Source organism: Lynx rufus, unplaced genomic scaffold (genome assembly GCF_022079265.1).
Source record: "Lynx rufus isolate CCGP_SWC_20201006 ecotype Redwood Valley unplaced genomic scaffold, mLynRuf1.p SCAF_10, whole genome shotgun sequence".
NCBI lineage: Eukaryota > Metazoa > Chordata > Mammalia > Carnivora > Felidae > Lynx > Lynx rufus.
The window spans coordinates 57,075,389-57,087,735 of NW_025814824.1; the positions used below are offsets into that span (position 1 = coordinate 57,075,389).

The 12,347-nt window shown below is 37.3% G+C and overlaps 1 protein-coding gene across 1 annotated transcript in view; it reads left to right on the forward strand.

Moving 5' to 3' along the window:
• The window catches only part of UNC13B (unc-13 homolog B), a 263,053-nt gene that overhangs the window by 115,644 nt on the left and 135,062 nt on the right, over nucleotides 1-12,347 (forward strand). Inside the window, exon 7 of the mRNA XM_047065931.1 lies at nucleotides 8,650-8,707. Within this exon, the coding sequence (XP_046921887.1) occupies nucleotides 8,650-8,707 (58 nt within the window). The remainder of the gene's footprint in view (nucleotides 1-8,649; nucleotides 8,708-12,347) is intronic.

Below are 12,347 nucleotides of genomic sequence, written 5' to 3' on the forward strand. Positions count from 1 at the left end.
AGGAGATAGACAATAAGCAGGAAATGTAATAAATACAGTAAGTATTAAAGTGTTAGAAGTGCTGTAGTGAGGAAACCTATTTTCTTCATGTTGATTTTGCATTTCTTTTGTTAGTATCTATTTCTAATCATTGTGAATGGCATATTTAAAAATTACATTTTCTAATAGTTCATTGCTGTTATAAGGTAGTGCTTTGTTCATATTTTTAGTATTCATCTTATACAGCAACTTTTAAAACTTTAATTCCAGTGTGATTAACATACAGCATTATGTTAGCCTCAGGGGTACAATATAGTGATTGAACAATTCTGTGTATTACTCATTTCTCATCACGATAAATGTACATCTTAATCCCCTTCACCTAGTTCACCCCCCTCACCTCCCCTTCTGGTAACCACCCATTTTCTATATTTAAGAGTCTGTTTTTTTGTTGTTGTTGTTTTTTGTTTTGGTCTCTTGTTTGTTTCTTAAATTCCACATATAATTGAAATTATATGGTATTTGTCTTTGACTTATTTCACTTAGCATTATACTCTGTAGCTCCATCCATGTTGTTCCAAATGACAAGATTTCATTCTTTTTTGTGGCTAATTAACGTTGCAATGTAAATATATACCACATCTTTTTTATCCATTCATCAATAATGGACACTTAGGTTACTTCCATAATTTGGCTGTTGTCAATAATGTCGCTATAAACGTAGGAGTGCATATATCCTTTTGAATTAGTGTTTTCGCACTCTTTGGGTAAATACCGAGTAGTGAAATTACTGGGTCATATGGTAGTTCTGTTTTTAGCTGTTTGGAGAGCCTCTATACTGTATTCCACAGTGGTTATACCAGTTTGCATTCTCACCAACAGTGCACAAGGGTTTCTTTTTCTCTACATCATCACCAACCCTTGTTGTGTCTTGTCTTTTTGGTTTTAGCCATTCTGACAGGTGTGAGGTGATATCTCATTGTGGTTTTGATTTGCATTTCCTTGATGATGCTCAAGTGATGTTGAGTGTTTTTTCATGTGTCTGTTGGCCATCTTTATATTGTCTTTTTTGTTTGTTTTGAAATTTGAACTTTATTTTTATTTTTAATTTATTGTCAAGTTAGCTAACATGTAGTGTAGTCTTGGCTTCAGTAGATTCCCATGATTCATCTCTTTTCTACAGCACCCAGTGCTCATCCCAACAAGTGTCCTCCTCAATGCCCATCACCCATTTTCCCCAACCCTCCATCCCTATCAACTCTCAGTTCTCTGTATTTAAGAGTCTCCTATGGTTTGCCTCCCTCTCTGTTTGTAACTTATTTTTCCTTCCCTTCCCCTATGGTCTTCTGTCAAGTTTCTCAAATTCCACATCTGAGTAAATTTGTATGATATTTGTCTTTCTCTGACTGACTTATTTCACTTAGGATAATGCCCTCCAGTTCCATCCACGTTGTTGTAAATGGCAAGATTTCATTCTTTTTCATTGCCGAGTGGTATTCTATTGTATATATATACCACGTCTTCTTTATCCATTTATCAATTGATGGACATTTGGGCTCTTCCATAATTTGGCTGTTGTTGATAGTGCTGCTATAAACATTGGGGTACATGTGCCCCCACGAATCAGCACTCCTCTTTCCTTTGGGTAAATTCCTAGTAGTGCTATTGCTGGGTCATAGGGTAATCCTATTTTTAATTTTTTGAGGAACTTTCATATTGTTCTCCAGAGTGGCTGCACCAGTTTGCATTTCCACCAACAGTGTAAGAGGGTTCCCCTTTCTCCACATCTTCTGCTTTTGGATGAAAAGTTTTGAATATATCTGTTAAGTCCATCTGGTCCAATGTGTCGTTTGGAACCATTGTTTCCTTATTGATCTTCTGCCTAGATGATATGTCCATTGATGTAAGTGGACTATTAAAGTCCCCTACAATGATGGTATTATTATCCATACATTTATTTATGTTTGTGATTAATTGATTTATATATTTGGGTGTTTCCACGTTGGGGGCATAAACATTTACAATTGTTAGCTCTTGTTGATGGATAGTCCCCTTAATTACAATAGAATGCCCTTCTTCTTCTTCTCTTATTATAGTCTTTGGTTTAAAATCTAGTTTGTCTGATACAAGTATGGCTACTCTGGCTTTCTTTAGACAGCCATTAGCATGATAGATGGTTTTCCATCCCCTCATTTTTTTTTAACTTTTAATTTTTTTAAAAAATTAATTTATTTTTTAATTTACATCCAAGTTAGCATATAGTGCAACAGTGATTTCAGGAGTAGATTCCTTAATGCACCTTACCCATTTAGCCCATCCCCCTTCCCACAACCTCTCCAGCAACCTTCTGTTTGTTCTCTATATTTAAGAGTCTCTTGGGACGCCTGGGTGGCTCAGTCTGTTAAGCATCCAACTTGAGCTCAGGTCATGATCTCATGGTTCATGAGTTTGAGCCCACATCAGGTTCTGTGCTGAGAGCTCAGAGCCTGGAGCCTGCTTTGGATTTTGTGTCTCCCTCTCTCTCTGCCCCTCCCCAACTCGGTCTCTATCTGTTTTTCAAAAATGAATAAATGTTAAAAAAAAAAAAGTCTCACGTTTTGTCTCCCTCCCTGTTTTTATATTATTTTTACTTCCCTTCCCTTATGCTCATGTTTTGTATCTTAAATTCCTCATATGAGTGAAATCATATGATATTTGTGTTTCTTTGACTAATTTCGCTTAGCGTAATACCCTCTAGTTCCATCCACGTAGTTGCAAATGGCAAGATTTTATTCTTTTTAATCACCAGGTAGTATTCCACATCTTCTTTATCCATTCATGCGTCAACCATCCCCTCACTTTCAATCTGCAGGTATCCTCAGGTCTAAAATGAATCTCTTGTAGGCAGCCTATAGATGGATCTTGTTTTTATATCCATTTTCATACCCTGTGTCTTTTGACTGGGGCATTTAGTCCATTTACATTCAGAGTGGTTATTGAAAGATGGGGTTTAGTGTCATTGTGTTATCGGTAGATTCTTGCTTGTGGTGATGTCTCTGGTTCTTTGTAGTCTTTGCTGCTTTCCACTCCCAGAGCCTCCCTTAGGATCTCCTGCAGGGCTGGTTTAGTGGTCATGACCTCCTTTAGTTTTTGTTTGTCTGGAAAAGCCTTTATCTTTCCTTCTATTCTGAATGACAGTCTTGCTGGATAAAGGATTCTTGACTGCATATTTTTCCTATTCAGCACGTTGAATATTTCCTGCCACTCCCTTCTGGCCTGCCAAATTTCAGTGGACAAGTCTGCTACTACCTTTATGTATCTACTCTTGTTGGTTAAGGCCCATTTGTCCCTAGCTACTTTCAGGATTCTCTTTATCTCTGCATTTTGCCAGTTTCACTATTATATGTCGTGGTATTGACCTGTTTTTGTTGATTTTGAAGGGAGTTCTCTTTGCCTCCTGAACTTGGATGTCTGTTTCCTTCCCCAGATTAGGGAAGTTCTCAGTTGTAATTTGTTCAAATAAACCTTCTGCCCCTTTCTCTGTCTCTTCTTTTTCTGGAACTCCTATGATATGGATATTATTTTGTTTCATTGAATCACTTAGGTCTCTAAGTCTCCCCTTGTGGACTAGTAATTTATTTTCCCTCTTTTTTTTCAGCTTCATCATTTTCCATAATTTCATCTTCTGTTTCATCTATTCTCTCCTCTGCTTCTTCCATCCACGTCACTGCATCTAGTTTATTTTGCATCTCATTTACAACATTTCTTAATTCATCATTATGACTATTTCTTAGGTCTTTGATCTCTGCAGCAATTAGATTCTCTTCTGTCTTCTATGCTATTTTCAAGCCCAGCTATTAGTCTTATGACTATTATTCTAAATTCTTGTTCAGATATATCTGTTTTGAGTAATTCTCTGGCTGTCATTTCTTCCTGGAATTTCTTTTGAGGAGAATTCTTCCATTTAATCATTTTGGCTAGGTTTCTGTCTTTTATGTGTTTTAACAGTTTGTTGTGTGTCCTGCACCTGTAAGTACTACAATATTAAAAAGCTTTGGTTCCAAGAAAGTTGCACACTCCTGAAAACTCTGATGTTTAGCCCCTAAGGCTGTTTGCAAAGTAGAAACTAGCTTTCTCCATATTTTTCATTCCCTAGTCTGTGGTCCAGAGTGGTTTTTCTCTTGTCCAAATACAATACTACAGTTCCACAGCCTCTCTTTTTCTTCCTTTTGTCACTCTGCAGAAGGGGTTCCCCCCACTCTGTTCCTATGCTGCCGGTTTTCTCTCTCCAAATTAGCAAACATGCACCTCAGTCCCACCAAGCTGTCTTCCTCCACCTGAGTCTGTTCTCCAGGGAGGGTCCAAGTCAGGCCTGGAGGCTCCACTCAGCTACTATATGTCATCTTTGGAGAAATGTCTGTTGGTACTTTTTCCCCAGTTTTTAATTGATTTTTTTTTTTTTTTTGGTGTTGAGGTGTAGAAGTTCTTTATATGTTTTACATACTCACCTCTTACTGAATACATCATTTGCAAATATCTTCTCTTATTCAATAGGTTCATTTTGTTTTGTTGATTCTTTCCTTTGCTGTGTAGAAGCTTTTTATTATTTTTATTTTTAGAAAATATTATTTTTTTTTTTATTTAAAAAAAAATTTTTTTTTTTATTTTTTTTTGGGACAGAGAGAGACAGAGCATGAACGGGGGAGGTGCAGAGAGAGAGGGAGACACAGAATCAGAAACAGGCTCCAGGCTCCGAGCCATCAGCCCAGAGCCTGACGCGGGGCTCGAACTCACGGACCGCGAGATCGTGACCTGGCTGAAGTCGGACGCTTAACCGACTGCGCCACCCAGGCGCCCCAATATTATTTTTTTAAAATAAGCTCTTCGAACTCATGACCTCAGGGTCAAGAGTTGCATGCTCTAGCAACTGAGCCAGCCAGGTGCCCCAGAAGCTTTTTATTTTGGTGTAGTCCTAATAGTTTATTTTTTCAGCAACTGTTAATAGTTGTACTAGTTTAGAGATTCTCTTAGATTTTTCTATGTAACCAGTTTTGACATCTTTGAATAATAATACTTTTTAATCACTTTCTAATTTTTTATTTTTTAAAGCGTTTGAAATTTTATACATATTTTTATTAACAGAGTTTATTTTTTACAGGAGTTGTAGATTTATGGATATACTGAACATATAATACAGGGAGTTTTCTTATCACCTCTTCTCCACCCCCTCCCTGAAGTTTCCTGTTATTAACACATACATTAGTATGGTACATTTGTTACAATTAATGAACCAATTCTGATATGTTATTATAAACTTAAAAGTTAATGTTTTATTTATATTTATTAACTAAAAATAACATGAAAAAGCCACATTTTTTCCAGGTTTGCTTAGTTTTTACCTCAATGCCTTTTCTGTTTCAAGAGCCCATCCAGGACACTGTGTTAAATTCAATTATCATGTCTCTTTAGGCTGCTCTTGTCTGGGTCATTTTCTCAGACTTTGCTTGTTTTTGATGCTCCCTTATTTTAAAAAGTTTATTGCATAAAGCATCCAGTGTAGTATTTTTTTTTAAGTTTATTTATATTGAGAGAGAGCATGTGTGTAAGTGGGGAGGGGCGGGGGGGGTGGGGAGAGAATCCCAAGCAGTTTCAGCGCTGTCCTGATAGAACCTAATATAGGTCTCAATTTCATGAACTGTGACATCATGACCTGAGCTCAAGTCAGGAGTTGGATGGTTAACCGATTGATCCACCCAGGTGCTCTCAGCATAATTTTTAATAGTTGTAGTGAAAGTGGGGAGCCTTGTCTTTTTCCTGACCATAAGCAGAATACTTCTTAAGTCCTGAAGTATGATGTTTGCCCTAATGTTTGATAGGTACTTTATCAGATTGAGATAATTCTATGTTTTTATTGTCTACGAATTTTTGTCATGAAAATATAAGTCTTTTCTGCATCCATTAGACCACAGATTTTTCTTTAATCTGTTTATCATGGTGAATTATTGTAGTGAATTAATAGGTTTTCAGATATTGAACCATCCTTGCATTTAAAGCCTACCTGGTCATGATGTATGGCCATTTATATACCAACATACATGCATACGCACGTATGTACATACATATTTACATATAAATTTACAACAGTTACATATTATGGATAAATAATATGTGATGGATTTGGCTTAGTAATCTCTTTAGAATTTTTCCATGTATATTCATAACGAGATTGGATATAATTTTCTAGAACTGTATTTTTTTTTTAAATTCTGCCCCCAACATGGGGCTCAAACTCATGGCCCCCAGATGAAGAGTTGCATGCTCTACTGACTGAGCCAGCCAGGTGCCCCTCTGGTTTTTGTTTTGTTTTTGTACATAGGTATGATAGATTTTTCCTTAGTTCTCTTAATATTATTATTAAGTAGACTTCACGCCCAGCCTAGAGCCCATCATGGGGCCTAAACTCACTGCTCTGAGATCAAGACCTGAGCTAAGACCAAAACTCAGGCACTCAATTGACTGAGCTACCCAGGGGCCCAGTCTCTTAATGTTATTATTAAAAAAAATTTTTTTTTAATGTTTGTTTATTTTTGAGAGAGCGAGTGAGAGTGAGCAGGGAAGGGGCAGAGACAGGGGGAGACACAGAATCTGAAGCAGGCTCAAGAGCCCAACGTGGGGCTCAAGATAAGGAACTGTGAGATCATGACATGAGCTGAAGTCGGGTACTTAACTGACTGAGCCACTGAGGCACCCCATATTATTATTATTTGAAAGTTTATTTATTTTGAGAGAGTATGTGCTTGGGAGTGGGGGAGGGGCAGAGAGGGAGAGAGAGAATCCCAGGCAGGCTCTGTGCTGTCAGTGCAGAGTCTGATGCAGGACTTGATCTCAGAAACTGTAAGATCATGACCTGCACCAAAATCAAAAGTCCAATGCTTAACCAAATGAGCCATTTAGGTGCCCCCTTAATATTATTAATTAATTAAGCTTTAGTTGGTCTTTATCTTTCTGCTTTGGGCTTGGAGGAGATTCCTGAAATAGGTCTTTTGAAAATATCTACTCTCCCCTCTTAGATCTCAGTTCTTCTAGTTTAATATTAAAAGCTTTAGAATTTGATTAGAATTCAGTTGGTAGATCATGAGACTCTTAATCCCAGGGTTGTGAATTCAAGGCCCATGTTGGGCATGGAGCCTTCTTAAAAAAAATGAAAAATTAAAATTACAGAATTTCTTACTGTTAGATCTATGTACTGCCTACCAAATCATCATCATTTGTAGTGGTTCTTATTTATAAGCAAGTCCCCTTGTTACTTTGGAGTGGTGGGTTGCTTAACCTTCAAGAATTTGTGAGCATTTTTATGATTGTCAGTTTTACTATTACTATTAAATTGTTTAAGTTGTGCGTGACTTCTGATTATTCCCTATTGGAAGCAATAATGGCAGTGTCTCTCTCTGATATTTGTATCATAGTTTATTGCTTATAAAATACTTTCATATAATAGTATATTTATGTACAAAAAAGTGTTTTGTATTTTGGATCCAACTACTTGAAATGCCCTGTACCACTAATACTTCTATGTAAGTTGCTGTAAACTTTTGTCTGGATTATTGCAGACAAAATTAGTCTTTGCCTCTTGTTCCCTATGGTTCACCTCACACAGCAGCCAGAAGGATTTTTAGAGTGTAATCGAGTCCTATCCCTCTTGTGTTTAAAATTATAAGTGGCTTCCCAACACATTAAAGTCCAAACTCCTTACCATATTACACAAACTTTATCAAGACCTTTGTACATGAGGGTTACTCAAGAAATACCTGTTGAATGAATGACTCATATGTTGGCAATGTTAGAGAGCTCTGTCTTGCCCAGTATGTCAGAGCATAGTAATTAGTAGCAGAGTCAGGATGAGAACTTCAGATGTTCTATTTGCAAATTGTTGGACCAAATTATATCTTTTGAATCGAATCCTCCAGTAGGCTCTGAAGCAAGCTATTCTGCTTTTCAGACTATATACCTGTGTTAACTTGTTTATGCCTTTCTCTCCTTGTTTTGCCTTTACAAACCCTGCCCATCCTCAAGACTTGCATTTAGTTCTCCCTTTTATAGAACCTTTTTTTTTTTTTTAATGACTTCAGTACTCTGTTTTTTCTGATTGTGATGGTGGTGTTGGCTTGGGAAAGCTAGAATGTAAGTGGGAAGGGGACTCTAGTAGGTATTAGGTGTTGCTTTACATGCTGAAATATGTAATTCCACTTTCCACATGACCTTGTGAGGGAAAAAACACATTTTTAAAGATGAGAAAACTCAGTTTCAGAGAGGTTTTCAGTTCTCTCACCCAAATGGGGAAATCTGTACATTAGCCATAAGCCCTCTAAGGCTTCTAAACTAAGCCTTCTACAGCTGCTTGGCAGAGCATGTGCATACCCAGGTGCCCGAGGTCAGAGCAGCCTTCTGCTATCCTGCTTTAGCCTGTTACATTGGACCAGTCGCATATTTCATAGTCTGGCCTATATGTCAGGATCACATGGGGAAATCAGGATGATCTGTTTCTGTTCAATAAAAATTTGACTTTAGTCATATGCTAAACTTTTTTAGATGTAGCTGTGATTGTTTTTGTTCATTTGTTTGTTTTGATTTTTTTTCCTGCTTTACTTGGGCCTCTTACCTGTTTTTTTTCTTTCTCCTTTCTGCTTCTAGTATTATATTCAAGAAGAAAGCCAGAGGAAGCCATTACCCACTGCTGCCGCCCAGTGTTGTAAGTGAGAAACTTGTCTCTGAATCTCCTTAATCACAGCTGTCAGTTCTCCAAACATGGATTTTTTTTTTTTTTAATTGGGGAGGGTGGAGAAGTGATGTGTGTAAACAGAAGATATTCTGGAAGCACACATATTCAGGCCTATATCTTCAATGGTTATCTGACCATTGGCTTTAGGAAGAGTCCTTTTGATTATGTGTGGCTATAGGCAGGGCAGTGGTGCTCATCTTTTATCTCCATTTGCAAGCTTTTACCCCTGGAGGAATGATTTTTCCCATTTTGTCTCCTTTATCTGTTACTGTTCTTTAAAGCTCAGTTTAAATGTCATCACCCCTGGGAATTCTTCTTGCCATTTCCTCCTTCCCCCATGTCTTGCTTGGGTGTCTCACCTCTCCTTTCGGAGTACTCTGTGCACACATCCATCATATAACCCATTATATACTGTAATTTATGTTTATTTCTTTGACAACACAGTTTTTTTTTTTTGACAACACGGTTTTTAAAGGCATAGACATTATTCTATTTTATATTCCTAGCCTCTTTCTCCATACCTGATAGTATAGTAAACCTCAATAAAGTTTGATAAACAATTGAATGAGAGAACTTGTCATTTCTCTTGAGATTAATTTACCCAGACTACAAAGATTCATTCTTGAAATGAGACCTGCATTGGCTACATTTTCAGTTTCTCTCAAAATAGCTTGAGGAAACACTAAAGGACTGACTTGGAGTCTATTCTCTTTCAGTTTTCAACCTCTGGTGTGTGTGTGTGTGTGTGTGTGTGTGTGTGTGTGTGTGTGTTGTGCTTCTTTTGTGTTACTGTAGTTTTTTTCTGAACCAGATGCCAAACTCTTAACAACTCCTGGTTGAAAGCAGTGGTTAAAGTAATATTTCTAATAAGAAAAACCATACTAAGTAACATATTTTGAGGTCTTAGAGTATGCCAGATGCTGCTATAAGAGCTAAAATGTACTATCTTATTTAATCTTCACAATAACCCTAAGACATAGGTTTTTACTGTTGTCCCATTTCAGATTAGGAATTACATACCCAAAAATACACATATTTTCTGAATCATTTGGATATAATCTTCAGACTTCATGACACATCAGCGTTGTATCTTCTTAGAGCTAGGACAGTCTATATAACCAGAATACCATGATTAGAATCAAGAAATTTAACACTCACACAATAACATTATCTAATATATAGTGCAAATTAAGAATTCCCCTGTTGTCCCCCAAATATTTTTATAGCTGTTCCCCGCCCCCCCACACACACTGTATGATCCAGTCAAGAATCACACATTTTATTTGGTTGTCCTGATTCTTTAATATCCATTAATAATCATAAAAAATAATTTTTTGCCTTTTTGGTTGTTTATATTACTGGTATTTTTTTTCCAATTAGAAAATCATTTGATTCACCAGTTGAATTTTTGAAAGTTTATCCTAAGTAATTGAGAAGGAGACAAAGATTTGTGTACAAAAATATTGATTATGAAATTATTTAAATAACAAAACTTGAAAATGACTATAGTTAAACAGTAAATGATCATAAGATTGAATATTATGCATTTATTTAAAATTATGCTTTGAATAATAAAAAGGACATTTTAATGAAAGTTTAAGCTAAAAAGTATATAAAATTGGGGTGTCTGGATGGCTCAGATGGAACAACATGTGACTCTTGATCTCAGAGTTGTGAGTTCAAGCCCCATGTTGGGTGTAGAAGTGACTTGAAAATAAAATCTAAAAAAAAAGTATATAAAACTTTGTGTGTATGTGTAATTTAAGGCTTCTTGCTATGGATTGAATTGCACATTACCAAAATTCATACATTGAAGCCCTAGCTCCTGTATGACTCTCTTTGGAGATTGGGCCTCTGAGGAGGTGATAAAGGTTAATGAGATCATAAGAATGAGGCCCTAATCTGATAGAGTCTGTACCCTTATAAGAGAAAAGGGCAACAGAGCTCTCTGTGTGAGGACATAAGAAGCTGGCTATCTGCTAGCTGGGAAGAGAACCTTCACTAGGAATCAAATCATCTGGCACCTTGATCTTGGACTTCCCAACCTCCAAAACTGGAATACAAATTTCTGTTAAGTCTACCCATTCTATGGTATTTTGTTATGGCAGCCTGAGCAGGTTAATAGAGATATTGGTTCCTAGAGGTGGGGTGCTGCTGTAAACAAATACCTAAAAATGAAGAAGTGGCTTTGAAGCCGGGTGATGGTAAAACCTGGAAGAATTTTCCAGCGCTTACTAGAAAAAGGCAAGATTGCTGTGAAGGGACTGTTGGCAGAAATAAGGATATCGAAGGCCATTCTGGAGTAGTCTCAGATGGAATAAGGAACAGTTTATTGGAAACTGGAAGAAAGGCAATCCTGGTTACAAACTGGCAATAAACTTGGCTAAATTGTTGTGTTTGTGAAAGATAAAAATTTGTAAGGGGATTTCTAAGCAAAGTATTGAAGATGTGGCTTGGGTCTTGCTTACTGCCTATAGTAAAATGAGAGAGGAGAGAGTTGAATTGAAGAAGGAATTGTTAAGTAAAAAGGAACCATAATTTAGTTCCTTAGCCAATTTGTATTGTAAAAAATGAGAAAGTTTGTTTTGAAGAGAACAATAAAGAGATCGTGGGTTTGGTCTATGGATTAACCACCAAACTCAGCAGTATCTAGAAGTAGAAATGGGATATCAGCAGAGACACTGCCAGTTTCAACTAACTGGGATGAAGAAAGAGGGAGGCAGTGAAGACTGTTAGACTTCTTGGATTCTACAGGATCAGACCATGGTATTGTTTGGCTGTGAACATGTGCTTTTTCTTGAGGAAAGGGAAGAATGACCTGGAAGGTGATTGATTCAGAGATTATCAGGGCTGCCACTCTCAGCACAGGCCCAAAGGGTAATTAATGCTGTTTCCTTCTGTTTCAGAGGGATAGAGCAATGCAGAAAGCCATGGGGCAGGGCTATCCTTTAGAGCTGTGGAGGTGCTGCCACCCCAGTGGGATGTCAAAACAAAGAGAATTATTCTACAGCCTTAAGATCTAATATAATTTGCCTTGCTAGGTTTTGGACTTACTTGGGATCCATTACCTTTTCCATCTTTCCTTTTTCTTTCTTGTAGAATGGGAATCTCTCTCTTATGCATGCCCACCATTGTATTTTGGGAACACAGAACTTGTTTGGTTTCACAGGTTCATAGCTGGAGAGGAGTTTTGCCTCAGGATTAATCATACGTGGAGTCTCATTCGTATCTACCTAGTTGATATTTACGTGATACTTTGGACTTTGGACTTTAGACTTTAGAGTTGGAGTTAAGACTTGTGGGGCTGATGGGATGGAAAAAATGTATTTTGCATGCAATAGAGACATGAATTTGGGGGGGTCAGAGGTGGAATGCTGTGGGCTGAATTGTGTTCCCCCAGTGTGATTGTATTTAGAGATAGAACATGTGAGAAGATGTTAAATGAAGTCATTGGGGGGCCTTAATCTAATAGGGCTGGTGCCCTTTTAAAAAGAGGAAGAGACACCAGAGCTCTCTCTGCTATGTGAGGACACAGAAAGAAGGTGGCCATTTGCAAGGTAGGAGAGGTCTCACTAGAAATCAAACCCTCCAGAACCTTGATCTTTGACTT